The sequence below is a fragment of the Eufriesea mexicana genome, unplaced genomic scaffold, assembly GCF_001483705.2.
Source record: "Eufriesea mexicana isolate 0111107269 unplaced genomic scaffold, ASM148370v2 scaffold9425, whole genome shotgun sequence".
NCBI lineage: Eukaryota > Metazoa > Arthropoda > Insecta > Hymenoptera > Apidae > Eufriesea > Eufriesea mexicana.
In genome coordinates this window covers 86,839-108,043 of record NW_016917129.1, presented here as the reverse complement: position 1 = coordinate 108,043, position 21,205 = coordinate 86,839, and the positions used below count along the sequence as shown (strand labels likewise).

Genomic DNA, 21,205 nt, shown 5'->3' with positions numbered 1-21,205 from the left:
GCTGTATTTATGCGAGTCGAGTCAGTACAATTCCAACGATTCAGTAATCCGTATACTAAGCTGAACGCAAATGTACATTGCACGAAGAAATAGCGTTAGGGGTGGGTTTCTCGAAACTTGGAAACTTCGAAATCTCTCGATACCCAAGAAAGTGGAGTTTCGAGAAATTGAAACTTTACACCCTTTTTGTAAATCGAAATTCTCGAAAGAGATAAGGAAAAAGTATAAAATACATAGATAAATATAGAAATATGAAACATAATGGTACAGATCCAATCATGTAATATACAAATAAGTGCAGGTTAGTTATTTTATATAAATTTCTATAGAAATATAAAAATACAGAAATTGACGAATAAAGGAAAAATTAAATTCAAATATATATATAAATATATATATATTAGTATGCTTGAATAAAAGAGAAAAAATTTGGATTAAATATTTTTCTATATTATCGTATCTTTATTTTTATTTTCTGGAGATTTACAATATATAAAATTTCTTCAGACTTCGCTTTTTAAAACAAAACTCTTCGAATTTGAAAAGTTTCAAGATAGAAAAATTTCGGATACAAAGTTTCGCGTTCGAGTTTCAAGAGTTCAAGGATTACACATCCAAACCCAACCTAAAACACTATCCTTCAGGTCGAACCCCGATCTCTTCAATTACCCTCTATCTACTCAACTCACCCTCAACCTCCTCTTTACAACCCCATTTACAAAACAAAAATCTCCTGTTTAACCTTCAACTGGTGACGTATCTTTCTGCAATCACAGTATATACAGAATATTAATTATCAAAATTGCACTCGGCGATTTTTGCGTTACAAAACAATAGTAATTCAAAGACTTTCTGTTATAAAGCCTACAATATTTTTAAAACGATAAATAAGTTATTTTAACAGTAATAGAAATTTACAAGTAGAATTATTTTACTTCGACATTCCACACATTGCTGCATCATACCAAATTAGATACATTGATTAACATTTCATTTTTGGAATTTGATTAAATGGTGACTGAGGTTGCCTCTAGAGTGCAAACGGTTAATTATTAACGTGATTTTATTACATTAAAATAATTTGCAAACAAAGAATATATTGTACATTAGTAATAAAAATGGAAATAATTTCTCAATTTTAGTATAAATACAATAATTTAATAATCGACGTCACATCGCCAGCTGAAGATTAACTGTCCAAATGAATCAACTACGAGGATCAGCAAATACCATAAAAAACCCAGTTTAAAAATAATATAAAATATCTATCCAGTACCAGTGTAACAAATTATACACCAACTTGTGCCTCGATATTAAAAAAAAAGGGGAAAAAAGAAACTACTCTGCTAACAAGAAGAGAAGATTAAAATCAAGATTGAGACCAAGACCAAGACCAAGATCAAAAATAGATAAAATCATCTCTCTCAGAATTACAAAAAAAAGAAAAGGGAGGGAGGAAGGCAGGAGAAGAAGATCCAAAGGGTCTCTAAAGCGAAGAAGATTCTCGAAGAGGCATCGAGGAGGAAAACGGAAGCAGCCAGGCCGGCTCCATCCGGGGGATAAAATATTATTTTCTCCGCGATTAAGGCAGGTTTACGAGCTTACCTTTCTTCGGCATCTCCGTGGTGTACGGACTGGGGCTGGTGCTCGGTGGCAGGGACCCTGCAACGAAAGAAACAAGTTTTTATTTTTAATTAAAGTTTCCTCGCAGGCACGGTACACGTAGGCGCGTGGCCCGTTTAAGGGGCAAACGCAAGGAGGGCTGTTGGCCGGCAGCGACGCGGCGATGCGAAGACAGAGGGTGTAAGAGGGTCGACATGGAAGCTGCACGGTCCGTTATGGATCGCGCCACCTGTTACTAACTTCTCCCTCAAACGTATTAGCCACCGTGGCGCCGACCAGGCCGGCCAAGATCATATTTTACGGGCTACCTACCAGCCTGCCCTCTACGACCCTCTCCCGACGCCTCTGTCCCGAGACCTGTCGGCCCGGTGAATATACTTGAATAATTATTCCTAATATCGTAATTCGTCCTGCGTGCTCTTCGTCGTCGCATGATCGTCAGAGCACCGTGGACGCGTGGATTTAGCTACATCTGTCTAAGGATTATGTTTGTTATGTCCCGAATACTGCAACTCGCTCGGGGAGTATCGCGGGGTTGTAAGGCCCGTTTACGCAGATGCGGCAATGTTGCTGGGATGCGGCCTACTCTAAATTAATAGAGCCAGGCCTGGTTATGGTTGAACTACAGGCAGTTCTATAGTGTTTCCTGCGCTGAGTTGATGGTAGGTCTTGGATGATAGTATTATGACGACAGCCCACGATAGGTAAGAAAAGATAAGTAAGGAAGACTCGAAACTCCGACATGAATCAGCATTCTCTACGGATAGTATCTCGTATAGAGGCATAGTTATTCTTATTTTTCGCCGTTGCAAACTAGTCTTATGACAATAGTATGGTCGTGATGATTGTATGGTCTTTTTGGGATTTTTAGGAGAACTATCTCCTGACTGCTCTGTCAGTGGTTTTATAAGTTTCGTCTGTCTCCTGATTGGTTGTGAATAACATTGGGGGTGTGTGCTAGTTTTTGATGTCGTGCTGGTGCAGGTACCCTCGGTGTGATGGTGTAGCTAGTGTCCCGGGTCTTCCTGGTTTTATATTTTTACATCATGTGATTCCTTTATTAGTAAAAATATACAATTTTGTTTCATTTAAAACGAAATCAAATTTCTATGCAATATGGGTCTATTTTATTATCCGAAATCCCGTATCGCAAAGAGTTTCGTGATCAAGATTTGCGTGTGTTTTAGGATGACTTTGACTAATAGAACTTCTATCGTAGAATTAGGATGATGTTAAATAATCATGCATAAATACGCAGTGATTTTGGAACAGGCTTTTTATCGAGCATCGTGGAAATTTTTGTATAGATAGCCGAACATCGTGGGAGGAAATAGTCGGAATTACTCGCGCGAAATTCCGTGACAGACGCGAACAAACTAACCCGTCGACATAGTGACGCGTTCACCGCGAAAAAGTCATCGTTATTTGTCACGGAACGTTGAACGATCGCCCGTATGTGGATGGCGCATGCCAGTGAGATACTTGCACGCTACTGAAGGTAAATAGAATGGGGTAACAAAGTGTGCTTCTTGGCAGACGTATTTACACGCTTGGACATTATGAGGATAAAGTACAGTCGGTTCAAGGAATATTCAAACGCTCGTAAATTATCGTATTAAGCGATGGCCTCGATTGATGTTGAAATTGTAAGAGCGATGGACGTTCAGACTCATGGCTGCTATTAATTGGAACGCAACATCAATCGTGAAAAATAATTTTATAATAAAAATAAATATACAAACGTATATAAAAGTATTCGAACATTTGCGTTTAAACATTAAAGCGAAATATGTATCTTGAATCGAAGAATTTGAAACAATATTGTGCGTATAGTACAGATAAATGTTTAAGATTATGTAAGTAAAATGAGAAAATAATTGAACTAAAATAGATCGCATATCTACTCATTATAGATATGGACTATGGTGGCGCTAGTGTGTTCATTGAAAAGTTGCTTTAAGGTTATAAACGACAAAAGATGTGTGATAAATCTATATCATATTGAAACTTCTTATTTTATAATAAATGATGCTTCCTACTAATACTATTGTTGCTTTTAAATATTGTTGTGGCCCACTAAATGTGTGTGTTTGTAATAAACATATTATAAGTACCATATATATTGTTCAATTTTTTCCTGACGATTTTAAAATATATCCAATGACATTGTTAGTGGTATTGAAACTAACAAATGTGGTTAAGAATACGTAGTTACTTCTGTTAGTATCGAATCCAGCTTTATATATTATATCCATATAGTCGATTTTTCTTGTTACAGATTTTTCATTGCTCTGTTCTTATTTTTCTCTCCAACGTGAGTATAATATGATCCTTTTCTTCATTTTCCTTCAGTTTCTTTTAACTTCTTACCGCCTCTTTCAGTAAAACCGGATCAATGATTGAAGTTTTAGCTTCGGTTCTGTATTTGAAGTTGGGTGGGTGTACACTCTTGTTCATAAGTATTGGAACATCTACTTAATCTCTATCTCGTACACATGATTTTTTCAGCAAAAAACGATTACATAATGAAAAAGATAAAAAAAATTTGTGAGAACTATCTGTAGGGAGCACAAGGAAATAAAAAATTAATTGCTAGATGCTGACTCTTATCTCTTTGACTAAACTTCACTGAAAAAATATGGAACGAATTGTATAAAAATTTCTGAACATTTGTTCAAAGATTGAATTACAATTAGGACCATTTATTGCAAAATTTTTCAATAATTTTTACAAAAAGTAAGGTATAATTTAATTAAATCACATTATAAAAGGTTTATAGAATTTCTGTTCAGTTTGAAATTACGATTAAAAATTAATACGAGTAAAATATCTGGACCAAAGTATCATAATAACAGTGATATCGTAGCTAATGATTTCGTGCGTACTCGTGCTCGAACTTTCACGACACGTACATCGAGCTTCATATTCAGCCTCGAACTTTATTAAACTTGTTGAATTAACGTTGAATTGGTTGTTGCTGTTAAATTATCCGAAAACTATAACTATCCAAGGCTAAAACTTTCAAGCTTTGGTGTAATGGGTCTACAGTCAGAAATATGCGTTGTAGTCGAAGTGGCTGCATAGAACGTTTTGTTTTACTTTGAGTGTTTCTTTAAGAGATGTAAATAGTTCATCAGTGAATTCCAGGAGTGGATACTTGTTTGGAACTAAGGGTGGCCTGAGACGTGTTTAGTTTGTCATGGTAACTGGGGTTAATAATGCCTTAACTCCCTTAATTTTCCACGTTCACGTGCTACTTTTGCATACTCATATACAAGTATTCTAACATGAAAATTGAAAATACAAGTGTAATTGAATAATTATTCTTTTACTCTCTGTCTAAAATTGCTTTCATCAACAGGCAACAAGTGCTGAACAACTTCAAACAGAAAGATTTTAATAATTAATTTTATTAATTTATTTGGAACTGTCACGAAACTGATCATATAGACTAGTCTGACGAAAGAAACAAACAGTGTATTATGTCAAGACCAAGTGAAATGGATTGATGAGAAGCAGTAGGAAGAGTTCGAAACATAAAATAAAGTATAAAATAAAAGCCACTTATTCTACAATAATAATAAAGTGTCTGTTGTTAAGATGTATAGTGTGCATTGTTAGCATATGTCATGAAGAATCTAAAATTAGAGACCTTAAGGGAACCAAATATTAGAGGTTAGGTTTGCACGTGACGGGGATTGATTATTCACTCAAAGGGAAGTTTGTAATAAGCTTTTAATTAAAATATCAACATATCATTAGAGGAAATTGTCTTTGGTTTGGCGTTTACTTTTTCACCGAATCATATGCTTCTATCCTTACACACTTGTACCACTCTCTTATTTACTCATCGTTGCAGACTCCAATTCATTCACAATTCATACCAAATGATCAAAAATCAATTGTTACCAACACCAAAGATGAAGTCAGATAGTACAAGTAGCCTAACTAGCATTTATCCGACCTTTCAATTTGCAACTAGCATCTTATTTCCAATTTTCAATTGTAATATAAAATACCTGGACACCGTTATATATCTCCTAAACGCTACAATTTAATCCATCAACAAATAAACAAATGGATAAAAAATAAAATAGGAGCCAACGAAATTTTATATATAATAATAACAATTGGTCCTGAAACAGAGTCTACAGCAGAGACAACGAGATGAACGGACGCGGGAGACAGGCACGCGCGACGTGGGAAATTATTTAAATCCCTTTCACCGCTTTCAATTAATTTTCATCGCCACCCGTCACGATTATCGATCCCCCGTTCCTAAAGCCCATCGCTTTATTATTCAGACAGCGTTTCGCGAACAAATTAACGAGTTCGAGGGTACCGAAGAATACTTTCATACGACGTGTCGTCTAACGTCGTTGCCGCGGAATATGCATACACCTATTACCTATAATATCAGACCGTTCGAGGCACGAGTTTTTCGCGATATCATCTCGGGTGTTGTACCGTTTCCACCGTGAACTTACGTCGTTTGACGGCGCCGCTGAGTACTGGGGCTCGACTACTAGCGCCATGGTCTAACTGCGGCGCAGTCCAGCAGCGCCGTAACCCACTATGCACCGTCCACAAGTCTAGAACAGTGCTACTACTAGATACTTAATGTCAAATGTTGGCATGGTACACTAGAACCTCGATTATCCGCATCTCTATTATTCGAACACTCCGTCATATGGACAGGTAAGTTAAATTATGCATATGAATACACCAACCAGTGATATATTTGACTCTAAAATGAATGTGAGATTAATAATACATAGTAGTTGTACCATAGACTATGTGGGTCATAGTCTATACTTATTTAGCCAGAACTGTCAAGATATATAAACAACTGCATGTGAATGATGTGTGAATAGAACCTGTTCAGGACCGGATGCAATTTTCTAACCTCTACACATTAGGAGAAAAGAAGCTGCCTTTTCAGATACGTTCGTGAGTATCAGCATCTGGTAGCTACTCAACAGTGAGTTACCTTTAAATCAACGATTATTTCACCGACAGCATTATTTCTTGATATTACTTGTACATTAACACTCAGTTCACCGACGACTTAGGTATCATACGTGTATATGTACATTCCTGATAAAAATCGTCGTCAGTGAACTGAGTATCGATGAAAACATTTTGTCAGTGAATCAACATACCGGTATATAAACGTCGAAAAAATACGATCTCGCTGATTTAGAAACAAGATTAGCACTTGGTTCTGGCCATGGTACTATACTCCGTTCTCCGAGAAGTGAGAGGAAATATAAACAAAATGGTCACGAGATCGATGCTACAGATGCATATAAGTGTCTCAGGGTCGACTTTTAGGAGCCCTAAACAGGGGCCCTTGCTTTAAGGCTAGCAAAAATTTTCCTCGAAATATTCGATCTTACGGCTTGACCAGCTCGAGTCCTGGTCTGATCACAAATCGCTCACGTGCAGCAGAGCTTTGTATTTCCTATCAATTCTCATTAAACGGGTTATAGTCACACGAATGTCTTCTTTACATTTCTAGTCTTTTCTCATAAATTCGAAGTATAGTTGTGCCGCAAACTAGCTGCGTCACAGTCTCGCTGCACCAGAGTCGAGCAGCGCCGCCACTTTATCGCGGAGACATCGATCACTAGACGGGTATTAGCCAGTCGAACGCGACCCAGTTCGTAACAGGCGACGAAAATTGCACTGGCCAGCGGGACAGCAGCGCCACGACTGATTTTTCGCGCGCAACTTGTAATCGAGTGGCGCGTGCCAAACGGCGATAAGCATAAACGACGCAACAAGGCGAGCTTTGCGATCAGGACAACCCTAATAACAGCTCTCTGACCCTCTCCTTAACCGTAAAATACGATACCCACGAATCACGAGATCTCCGATACAAACGATAATTTTTCCCCCGTTTTCTGCTTGCTTTGCTTCTCGAAGAAATTTTATGTCATCGGATAATTGCACGCTGTTTGATACTTTTCGCAGAGATCACGGTAATTGCTGACTGTTCGTGGTTCAGATGGGATCGTAAGAAGGTTTGGGCCAGGTTTGTAAGCGTTTGGTAAGATCTATCAGACGAGATAATTTTGTTTACGATGTCTTGCGCTGATTTTAGGGGTTGCTTTAGTACACGTAACCTTCTTTTCTTGTTGGAGCTTAATCGTTACATGTATAATCTTAACTTGCTTCCTTCTCGCTTTATCTTGAACGTTTAAGCTTTCAAACCGCTACGACATGGTAAACTTAGTTTGAAAGGCTCGGATATGGGTTATTAACCCTTTACCTTACCTCGTGATCATAAAGGATACAAAAACTTGATGGAAAATCAATTTCTATATTCAATATAACATACAAACGACGAAGATATATATTTGCATTTATAATTTTCCACGAATTATTTTTAATAAGTCAATAAAACGTATTTCAGTAGAGCTGATTCTTGCAAAAGAGTGGCTAGATAGCTGAAGCATTAAAGGGTGAGATCAAAATGTTTCTGGCATGAATTCAGAGCTTTTATTCGAATGCTTTTTAAGTATCGTCTTCTATAGTTTCCCTAGGAGGTGGATTTTAGAGAATATGCCACGATTCTACAGAGAAAACTAACTTTTCTGGAGTGACGAGCTTTGTCATAGTTCATTCGTCGATCCTCGAATTTGGGTTCTACCATTGGCAATTCCCTGGTGAACTTCTTCACTTATTACAGTTGAGAAATAGGTCAGTATTTTCTTAGGACAAAAGCCATCTACAAGTACTCGGAGTACCTGGCAAATTGAAAGATCTGTTACAGGGCAACGTGAAAACCTCTTGTCTCGGTACCAAAGACGATTTAGAAAATTTAGAAAATCTAGAAAATTTAGTAAATGTGACAGAAACTTAAGTTCACAGATTCTCAATCGTTTTACAACCATTTCTCTGTTTCACAAAATGAATTAAAAAGTTTCTCCAACAATCCTTTATTTTTCTTATTTTTATAATGATCTTATTATAGTAATATTTCTTTCTAATCAGTCCCTTGTTTAATACACAATATCGTAAACGTTATTTTAATATAAAATTCAATTCAAGGAGTATCGATTGTTCTCGTGTGTTATTCTCGAGATTGCATTTGGCTTTTATATGCTTATGAATTAATTGCTTCCTTGAAACACCGATTACTGTATTTACTGTAGATGAAATGGTACGCCGTAAAATGGTTTACCGTGCTTTTCATGCTGCTCTGCTCGGAATTATTATCTTGCGATCAAACGTTGCGACGGACGATTCTTACTCAGATTTCCAGCTATTCCCAAGCTCAAGGCGGTGCAAACTGCCTTTTCTCAGGGAAGGAAACATATTGCGAAAGCAAGAATGTAAATACAATATCAATTTACAAATCGTAATTTGATAAGGCGAGTTAATTGTTTTGTCCTTTTAACACACTACTGTAAAACGTATTAGAAAAATATTTGATATTTGATATAAAATGCTTCATATATTAAAAAAGAGGCAGAAAATACAATTTTTAAAAATATGTAGGATAACGAAAACTGGTTTTGAGACATCAAAAATTGACAAAACAGTAGGATCAGAATAACACAAACTCAAAACTCATAAAAGTATTTTAACTTAGGAAAAGGACACAAAGATAACGAAACGAAAACATACAAAGATGCACTTTAATTTAACACTAGAACTTTATCTAAGAACTTTATCTAAAAATTTCATTTGTTTGTATATGTGCAATTTATATTGGGAAACATTTATAATATATTGTTTGTCTAATTCATTCAAAAACCACACGTTATTTCTAGACTTTACCAACGTTATACCAAGATTTTCGAAATCGAAACTTTATTGTTTATGAAATTCATTAGCGATATTAATAATTTAATATTAATTTATAATTATTAATTTTCATTTTAATTAATTTTAAATTTAATATTATTAATAATTCACTGGTAATACTAACTGGAACTACCGATCTTTAATGGGCACCTAACTATAACGTGTACAGATTATAGTAATTTCAGCGATACGATGAATACGAGTGAATATATTGATTACAGTTCTTTCTAAATATGTGTTGATACCAATTTTATTCTTAAAGTAGGTGTATGTGTTCGGTGATTGCAAAAAGGAAAATTCTGGGACCAGTCATTTTCACTGGGTTGGTAGTTCTAGTGTTAACGCTAGATTTACGGAACCCGACAATTTGATGGAAGGGTTGCTCCAATTATACGATGGTAACAGATTTAGTTAACTTATATTAAGACTGTTAATATAACATATAATTGTTTTTAAATTAAACTAATCGTTTAAAAAAAGGCACATAGTTTACTTTACCTTTTACTGTCAATTTGACAGCTGTCCTTAGAAACAGGTATACAGATAGCGTCCGTAAACCTAGTGTTAACTCTCATTCCAACACCAAGCGACTCACGCTCGTGCTGGTCACAATTGATTGCTAGGGACTATGTTTTGGTCGTCAAGGGTCATGCTTTTATGCTTTTCTTAATCTACATTTCACCTCCCCGTAGGGACCACGCAACTTAATTTTGTTACCCAAAATAACTTTTCTATTTGCTTCTAGAAAATATTGATCGCTTTATAATTTGTTTTTGTTGATAACGACCGATTCGCAATTTCCTTGGAAATGGTATCCTACAAATGTTAATATTATTAAATTAAAATTATGTAATATTATTGTTTTATATTTTATTTGAATTTTATCGTCAATTTATTATTTATTTCCTGTTTCATTCATTTTATTACTGTCTATATTTTATATATGATTTCTTCAGCTTTTGATCACTATTAATTTTGTAGGAAATTATTCCATGTGAATGATTCTTTCATCGAGAATATATCTGTCAGAGAGAATAGCTATATCGGTTTCTTTACGAGCTGGAATATTCGAATTGCAATATGTTTGAGTAGGTATAGCACTGTATTTGGATAATGAGGATTCCGATAATGGAGGTTCTTCTATTAGGCAACGAAGCTATAGACATGGAACCTCTGCAACGAAGCTATAGACACGGAACCTCTGCAACGAAGGTAGAAATTTCCGGATCGAGATTTCTCGCTGGAAAATCTTGACGCTATTATCGCTGCAAAATTAGTATAAAATTAAGAGTATATATGTCAGAGATTAATAGCTGTTTTATCAGATTATTTTAAGCCTCTATTTTATTAACAGCTTTCCTCTTTCGCACAACAGAGGTAATTAAATATCAAATATTGATATAAAGTTACTTTCGAATGTATTATTCCGTAGATAACCTACATTCGAGTCGTGTGTGAAAGAAACTGCAGCGTGAGTCACGCGAGTTCTATCAAAATGCAATCAGTTTTTCATAATAAAAATAAGGGAAAGTCGTGATCGCATGACGTAAGTACGCCAAGTGACAGTCAATTCGTCTTTAATCATAAGAAACTTTCATTTATTTCCTTCCTTTGTTCTTAAGAAACAGTAGAATTCTATTTCCAGTAGTTTCCACTGAAATAAAGCGGACGGCAAACTGAATTTAAATTAATCCACGAAATTAAGTATGGTCATCGGAAGCGGAATCAAAAAATCGAAGTGAAATAAAACTACCACATCTACGTTCTTAATTTTCATTCTTAGAATCATAATCAAATCCAATCGGGGACTATTAAATATACTGTATTTGCGAGTGAACCGAGTGATTGTCAGCGCGGTGAGTGTTTGGAACGGTGCGATAGTGGATCGAGAGGATGTTTAGGTTAAACTATCAGTAGGTTAGACTATTATTAGGCTAGACTGCCAATAGATCGGTGAGTGTTTGGAACGGTGCGATAGTGGATCGAGAGGATGTTTAGGTTAAACTATCAGTAGGCTAGACTGTCAATAGGTTAGACTATTATTAGGCTAGACTGCCAATAGGCTAGACTATCAGTAGGCTAGACTATCATGCAACAGAAATGAATGAGTTCCTAGAATGCACGTGGAATTTTCGCACGCTTGACATAGTGTGTCGTACGATTGTATAGTGTGCATGTGCAGAGAAAGGGATGCTAAGCGATAAATTGAGAAGTATCAGAAAGAGAGTGTCATAAGAAAGTGACTATTGGGAGTTCTGTAAGTGAGAGTTGCGAATCGCGTAGTGAGCTGCATTTTAATTAATATAACAAACATTATTAAGAAAAAAGAAAACTCCATTTCCGCTGCACCCATTCCTACAATACCAATTACAATCAAACACTGGTTCCTATCGTTAATTCCAAGTATATTAAAATAAAACACCCAAAATAGCGAAGAGTTATCGTAATGGAAATTGACAAAAAAATACCAGGTAATAATTAGAAAAATTTATATCAACTTGGTGTTGATGCTGCAACGAAAATCGTGTTCGCCGCGATTAAAGGGTGGATTATCCAATTGCAAGGGTCGCAGGGTCTCGTTTCGGCGCACGGATATAAATAGGGGAAGAAATTCATTTATCACTTTTGCGAGTCGTCGATGGAAAAGAAGAGGCATTAGGCTGCGAGAGAAGGAAAGCCGAAGACACCCGGAGGAACACGAGGGACGGAGAGAAGCTGAGGGAAATAGAGTGAAGACTTCCCATTTTGTACGTGGCTGAGTGGCAGACGGAAGGAAGGAGCGGAAAAAAGACGGGGAAGAAAGGAGATGGAAAGGAGGAAAGACAGACAGAGAAATATATACAGTCGGGCAGAGACTTTTCACTTTTGATTTATCGCGCCAACTTTTATTTCTCACGGGAGATATTAAAACCCGTTGTCCCGACAATTTAACTTCCCGCCCGGCTGATTGATGATTGGACCAGCCAACGCGTCCGCTTCTTTCGATGCATCGAATCCCTCATTAGGCTCGATTAATAGAACGTCCACGGAGGAGGAATAAGAATAACCGCTGGAGGTCGTAGAATGCCTGTTATTTCCACGTCTTCGTGTAATTTTTAACCGGTTAATTCCGTTCGACGTGCATATACGTCCATCTGAAGTTCTATAGTGATGTGTATGGTTGACGTATATATACGACGTGTAAAGTAAAAAAATTAACAGTTACTATAAAAATTCGGAATTTTGATAATGATGTAATAAAAATGCCATTTTATGGTACGATTCCTTTATATTATAAATAAAATTGATATCTATTTTATAAAAAAAATTTGATTATTCTTTTTGTTATATTGGACACTACATTTGGTATTCACATAATTGTTTGGTTTACTTTATCATGTTTTGAAAAATACCATACAGAAATCAACGGAATTTCTTAAAATTATTTTTCTTGCTTATGAATTTTAATATTTTTGGACAATTTTTAATAACGATAATCTTTCAACAATGAATTGTTAATTTTCTATTATTTCTATATGTTATATCTCTCTCGAATAAGAATGTAAACCTGTGGTAGTGGTTGTCATAGAATGTGTGGTATGAGTGTGTGGAATGTTTGTGTTTAACGATGTGTGTGTGTGATGAGTATGAGAGAGAGTCGGGAAAAAACAATCAGTAGCTGAATGACAGTCATTATACGTAGACGTTGTGTGTGAAGGAGTCCTCGAGAGATTATATTGCAGTTAGAAGAGAATTTATTTTACGAGATTTAGTTATAATTTATGTTGTGCTGTTATTGTGTTAAATAAATCTTCTTATTAGTTTACCAATTTACTCACAAATCCTTCCTGCTTTACTTTTGCTTTACTTTTTCAATTAAATTTATAATTCGAATATTTTCCCTGTATTCGACGTATATACTCGTCATTGCTCGACTTTAACCCTTTGCACTCGAGAGGCGCCCTTCAATCGCCATTTAATACAATTTCGAACATCGATATTAATTAATTAATATTAATTAACGTGTCAAATTTAAGATAATGTAACGGTGTGAGAGGTATCGAAATCAAATAATTGTATGTATTAATTATTATAGATTTCTTATTTACTGCTCAGAAAAATATCGTCAGCTCTCTCTCTAGTAGACAATCTTCGAACTCCTATCCTTTTATAACCATAAAATCGTCAAGTGCAAAGGGTTAATTCCGCACCCCACGAGAGATTTGTAAAACTAAATTCTACAACTAACTGGTTAAGATTGTTGTCGATTGTACATTCCTGTTCATCTCTGAGTTAAGAGATACATTACCAGGATGCTGATGGTTGCACTGTGAGTAAAGCAAGTTTTGTGAGAGCTGAGCTTGGAACGCGTCACGGAAATTCGTGTAATGCGAGATTTACGAAAGTTTTGTGACTGAGAAACTTGATAGGAGAATAGGAAAATGTTACGAAGAATTACAGGGTATACAGAGATCGTGTTAGTTATAGGATGACTTAATATCAGTTGCTCTATTGATATTTTAACCCTTTAACTGGCACGTTAAAATCACATGTTTCGCTTAGGACGCCACGGGCGCATTTTTATTATTTGAAGCATATAATGGAAAAATAATAATAAATTGGTGATATAAGACAACATTTTTACCCAACGGAGCGTTTATCTTATTGGCGGTCACGAGTGACCACTGGTGGCGATTTGGTAACGGTTGACATTCGACTAACTGTCAATTTTTATTCAATTTTTACAATTGTAAATAGTTCAAACGCTCCAGTCACCAATGATCACCGTGACATCACTGGAGAAACCGTGGCCAAAGTGGCAGTCAAAGTGTTAATACCATTTGCCTGTCTATCTGGTCAGGCTGACTATCCTCGCGTCAGGTACAATGCCACTCGAGTCCTGCTGACGTCGTGTCTAATAGCTACCGAGGAGATTAGCTTAAGTCAATGGCGAGCTTATCCTTTAATAACTGTTTGAATGATTGATACATTTATGGCACATCATCCTGAACTGTTAGGGATTATAAACAAGATATCTCGCACTTTTTGGCATGCTAGGCATGATTATTCATGAAATGTCTCGTGTGCAATGTGTTATGTGGTCATAAGAAACTTGTCTTATGCACTATAAACCCATCTCAAAGTCTCTAGAACTTAAGTAAAATTCACACTCCGGCACTTTGCATTATGAATAATTCATCGACGATCGATATGCAAGATGGACACTGGAATATTTACACCAGTTCGATAGTTGAATTCGTTTCACTAGTCTGCAAAACATCGTTCAATCAGTGACTGTCGATTTGCTATTTTGAATAAGTTTAGATTTATCAGTGAGGATGAATTATCAAATCCACCAAAAATACAGAAAATTCCTACTCTGTTTGCTGATCACATTGGACCAATTACACGTGAAAACGATCTTTGTATTGTAGGGGCGAGAATATTTAGGATGAACTTTGGTGCGAATGATTGACAGATCTAAACAATTATGGGAGTGAACAACATGTGGATCGAGTGGATGTTTAAATTACATTATGCGAGAGAGGCGAATGATTTTTCTCAAAATGAACGATTTATGCGATTTTTGGGATGCATCATATGCATGTGTACTCTGTGTGCTATTAAAGACGAGAGCAGTGATACAGAAGAGTCGAAAAATCGTACAGTCGCACACTTGAACAGAAGAACAGTAGTGCAAACAAAATCATAGAAATTGTTATTCATAGTAATTACTTCACTTTCTAATTTCACTGTAGCCCGTAATAAATATACTTTAGAATTTAACGCTATGACTGTCATTATAGTACACTCAGGGGGCCACGATAAAATTTCCATTATTCTTAAGACATGATGAATTATCAAACAATATGGCAAGGAAATAAAAATGGTGCAAATTATTAATATTTCATATTCAAAGTTCTCTACTTATTTACGTTATTCAGATTTTCAAAAAATAGTTAAAATAAAACAAATATAAATGTAAAAAATTAATATCGCCGAACACTGGTGACCACCATGGCCTCACTAAGGAAACAACTGTCGATCACTGATTGTGAGTGTTGGTTTTATGTGTGTGAATGGGAATACGCTAGAATAAGTGAAACTCATTTACGATGATATAAATATAATATGTGCGAGTGCAGTCTAGTATGAATGAGGTTTGATAAAATGTTTAGAAGAATGTGCCAGAATAGAACAATTACGTGTGAATCGTTAAAGAGCTAACATGGGTTTGTAACGGTTATGAGTGAGAGAAAGACATAAGAATTTTCTAAAAAGTGTCATTCTTTTTTGTATTTAAAATAGTTTATTGCGAATTGTTATTATTATTTAAATATTTACATCTAAATATACTAGCGTGTTAACTGTTAAAAAATAGAAGACATTGGTGTCCACTTTTATCCACAATGATGACCATCATGGCAATCAACGTGTTAGCATCTCTTCTATTCTGTCAATCCATATCCCCTACAGTATCTTTCATACAAATCTGATCACCCAAGCTCTAAAATCTGAATTCACATCTCTGCTTGCCTCCACACCACGTCATCTCTCTCCCCATCATCGTATCGCCATGAGCTACGATAGAAAGTTACAAGTAGACAGACTTCCTGTTAATCTTAGAACGTCAATCTTGCTCCCCTTAAAATTCCATCTATCTATAACGAGCCAATTACCGTTAGACGACCAAGCAACTACTCGCAGGTTAGCTAGATAGCCTCCTCTACATCGTGGGCAACTTTTAATTTGAAAATCCGCAAACAAAGCCGGAATCGATGACGGTGGAAGGAAGACGTTCTCGAGAACTTTCAGGTAGATTGGTACTCGGTCAAATCTCACGCGAGAGCGAGATAAGGTGGCGAGGAGGAAGAAAGGATAGCCCCGAGGACAATTCGGCTGGCAGTGAAGTTTACACGCTGCACGCGACTATTTCGAAGTTCCGGTGAGCAAGGCAAGGTAAGTGAACTCGTTAAAATCTTAAGGCGCCTTAATTAGTCTAATAGCATCATCCTTTTTCGTCGGTCCATCAGCGACCCCTCCCGTCCATCGTTCCATCCAATTTCTTCCTCGCGTTGCCGCGCGCCACGAACTTGGAACCTGTTCAAATATTGTCCGGTGTACTAATTCCAATTAGTGCATTTTGCCTGCAACAGGCCACCCTTCGACTTCGCCGCTCCCGTGCTCTTTTAGTTGGCGAAGGAACGGGAAGTTGGCCAGGATGTTTTTCCGGATAGGGTGAGCGGGGAGCAGCGGCGCGTGTCACGGAGTCTGATGTAACTTTACATGTGCTAGGTGAATATAAATTGGGAATTAAATCGGGCTGTAATCAGCTGAAAGTAGGGAAATCTATGACGCGACTGGAGAAGAATGGAAGATTATGAACTGAATTTAAACTAACAGATGTAGGGTCTCTTTTCTTCATTCTGGATTCTTCTCTAGTTATATTGCAAAAGAATCTAATCTCCTCAAGGATATATATATATATATTGTAGAGATTGGGATTGACGGTGGTAAATCGAATTATTTATTTATTAATAATAATAAATTAACAATATGTGAGTGACGATTAAACACACGAATTTGTTTCTTGTTTTGAAATCATTGTAACGTTAACTTAAAACAAATTCGTCTCTAAAGAAGATAAAAGTGGAAAATATTTACTTAGAGTGGAATATATTGGGAAGTGATATTAATGATATATTGGGCTAATGATATCAATGACTTATTCCCTAGAATTCTTCCTAAAATAATTCTTGAATATAAGATTAAAAGAACTGCATGGTCCAATATTATTTTTATGAACTACGACACATCAAATTTAGTAACAATGATAGAATCAATTTGGATACTCATTGCTTGCATAGATTAATTAACAATAAGTCATTAATTAATGAACATTAGTGGTGTTACAGTACTAAATTATGCTATTTTTCCAGTTTATGTTACTATAGACAATTATGTTTCTATATACAGAGTGTTATTTAGAAAAAGAAATAAATTCAGTATGCTTTATTATTAATTACATTTCCACTGTGCCAGCCATATTATTAATTATTCAGTTCAGGAAAGCAATTACTCTTAATGGTGTCAACAGAAGGCAGCTTATTAAGAATCTTAACCCGTTGAGTTATGTACTTCGCAGGAAACAAGAGCATCCAAATTTCCAACAATAACGTTTGAATGGTACACTTGTGCACCATAAAATGTCACAGTTATGTTCGTGGTGGTGGCAGCACTTGGGTATTTACTCTGTTCCTTCCTCGTTCCACTAGTTGCTACTTTTCAAGTTGTATCAACCAATACCGAGATTTAATTTCCTATCCTTACGAATAATTGATCATATACACATATAACACATTATATAAATTATAATTAATGTACAATTAATCGTCATCGAGCTCCTAATTTTTAAATAAAAATGGATAAAAACTTTTTGAAAGTATCACGGACTGAGAAATAATTTTAGCAAGCTAAAATAATACATATTACAAAAATTCGAATATTCGTATATTTTTCGTTGTACATGTATATGTACTTACATATCTGTCTGCATGTACTTATTTAAGGTTTAGATTAAATTGTATTATTAAAGTAATTATATGCAAAACGAAGTAATTACATTTATTAATTTGGAATATAAACTTATCCCAGTGAAAATAATACCGATTATGTTCTCAAATTTAATCAACCGAAATATCACAATGATATGGTACAAAGAATACTTAATTAAATTGTGAAATTATCGGTATACAAGATACCTATTAATTGCAAAGAAATGAAACATTGCAAGTCTCAAAATTAGAGCAACTAACGACCAAATATACTTCTCTATTTTCCAACTTTAAAATCGTTCAAACCTTACTTCATATTAATATTACTATCACATGGAATTTTCATGAATATGTAACTTTTTATTATCGGCAAAATAATTTCTAATACAAATAAAGAAATAAATAAAATTAATATATCAAATTTACAATTATCCAATGATGTGTGGAATATCGAAGTAAAATAATTTTACGTCTTAATTTGCATACGATTTCTTATTTACTGTTTTAAAAATATCGTCGACTATATGGCAGAAAGTCTTCGAATTACTATTTTCCTGTATCGAAAAAATCGCCGAGTGCAAAGGGTTAATACCTGCAAAGATATACCTTACTAAGGACAGAATACAGATAATTATAAAATAAAGATAGTTATTTCTTTTTACCCATAATCACAATATTTATATTTATTTATTATTTTATATATTATATTTCTTAAAGAAATGGCTAATTAGCTCTTTGAAATTACTTGCTATCGATGAATGCGGGTTTCTAAGTTTTTCACTTGATTCTCGCCATTACGATGATAAGGAATTTTTTTTTTGCTTGTATGGATGTTTTACACATCAATTTGCATTCACTTGTCACGTTTACGTCAATTTGCATTTGTTATACTTCGAAAATAAAACGTATACGATGTTTTAGAAACAATCAAAGCAAGAATAACTCTCAAGCAGTGTATTCCTTAGTTAGTACCTCCTTCGTAGGTTTACGCTTTCTGTTGAACAATATAATAAGTCTTATTATTCTGTAACTTTTTATCCATATAATATGAGCAAAGTTTCTAACGAGTATATATTGCTGACCCTCTATCAGATTATTCGATACATTCAGAAGGTTCTGACATACAAGTCGAGGACAGTGATAGCGATTTGGGTTCAAGGAGAATATCAAGAGCTGTTCCATTACGATATTCGAGTGATTCCGATGATTCTAGTAATAGCGAAATGTCCACAGAGTAACGAATACGCAATCGAAATATAGTATTTTAAGAAAATGTATAAGTTTTAAATATTTTCTTTAGCTACTCATTGTTCGGAAACAAGCGAATGAGGCCGACGCTCAGGCTTCAAATGTCTCATATGCCGCCGGCGCTCAATGTGTTAAAGGACTTCCTAACATTTCAATAAGTGCGATAAATATCCGGTCCACGACGGAGAACTGTATCATCCTGGCAACTGGCGGTCGGGTCCACTAATAAAAAGCCATACATTTATCACTTTTATCCGCGCTTTATCATACGTACCGCCACGAACTCATAAAACTGCATTAACCTCGTACGTGTGCAGGAACTCGGTTTTTATCAGGCAGGCCGATGAAATTCGCCCCCTTTTCTCCGTTCCCCTATCTCTGGTCTACTCTTCCAGCCCTGCGTTATTCATTCTCCACTACCTCGTATCGATAAACAAATTTCACCACTCGAATTGTTCTGTCCCTGGACCGAACCTTTCGGGTCAAGTTGGAAATTGGTTTATTTGTTTATTACCGGCGTAGCGTGACTCACGGACACCCGTGTCACCTGGACACCACGTGCGTCAGTCCCCAGCAAAGGGTCATAAACACGGATGGTCACAGCGACCGAATTTGTTTAAACAACTCGTACCACCGAAAATCCCCGGAGCCGGTACACACCCCTGACAGACGTACGGGAGCAATAGGAAAACAAGCACCCACCGCTCGCACTTCGTACTAACCGATCGCGACGCACCCAAACTTGTAAAAACACTGACACGCGTCGACCCAGCAGATGCGGAAGGCACTTCCGTGACGAGCAGACTAAACTCAAACAACGACTTCGATTCGCTTCGTTGTAGTTAGTTAACACATTGGCGCCGACCTTATGTGCTTGTTTCTGAACTTACGAGGAAACTGCAAGACTTCGGGTCACCGATTTAGTTCCAATTTTGTAGGATAGTGGATTTAGTTCCCCTAATGGTGAAGGTATATGATTATAGGTGCCGCTATTCGATAATTTTTTAAGTAAAGGTAACCTTCCTATAATACGGTAGATAGATTCCTAGAAAATGCAGTGTTGTGTGAAACCGTGTTGTATGAGACCCAGGAGCCAGTACGAAAAGAGGGGTTACGTTTCGAAAACTTACTAAAAACAAATTTCTTTTTTATTTCTACATAAACAACTTAATTTTTATTAAAAATATAAACGTATGTACAACACAAAACAAAACAAAAACAAAAATATTATTTTAATTTAACGCAACTTTAATTTAATAAATTTCTTCGTCGTCACTGCTCATATAGAAGTATAGTGTTGTACAAAGGTTTTTGCAATTTTCTTACTGTGTTAGAGCGAAACCGTGTTATAGGATGCCGTGTTGTAGGAGGGTTCCCGCAATTTATGAATCGTGTTATAGTGAAACCGTGTTATAGGATGCCGTGTTGTAGGAGGGCTACCTGTATTTGCAATTGAAGGTGCGACAAGTGATAAATTTTAATAGAACGAAAATAAACGTTACTGATAGAATAACAGATTAATGTGATACAATAGAAACAATGCAACGTTGTAACAATTTTCATACAAATGACTTCTAAGATTTTTTATTTAAAACTGATTGCTGACTTCGAATTGACTTTCAAGGATTCTGACTTTTAACACGTTAAGTGTCACGCCGGTCCCCACTGGTTATGGTACTCGGTTCACTGTTCAGAGATTTGAATTGCGAATACTGGGTTCTGAGATTTGAGTTCTGAAATATTCGTTATGAAACATTCGTCGTCTGCTATTGGTGTTAAGTTATTCTTTACGTATTATTTACAAGTTACTGGTTTCCTAATAGATATTTAATCTCACTTCTGAGTGCTGGGCTGTGAGTTCTGAATTCAGAAATTTTAACCCTTTATTCGCAATAAAATTAATATACACTACCCCTGTCAAAATGTTTTTGATCAAACTCAATAATATTTATTCCTTCATTATTTTCTCCTAGATAATAAATAAA

General features: G+C 35.8%; 1 protein-coding gene across 1 annotated transcript in view; it reads right to left on the bottom strand.

Annotated features, from left to right (window-relative positions):
• LOC108553104 (contactin-6) overlaps positions 1-21,205 on the bottom strand; it is a 125,775-nt gene that overhangs the window by 43,872 nt on the left and 60,698 nt on the right. The window contains exon 4 of the mRNA XM_017907869.1: positions 1,606-1,662. Coding sequence (XP_017763358.1) covers positions 1,606-1,662 — 57 coding nt within the window. The remainder of the gene's footprint in view (positions 1-1,605; positions 1,663-21,205) is intronic.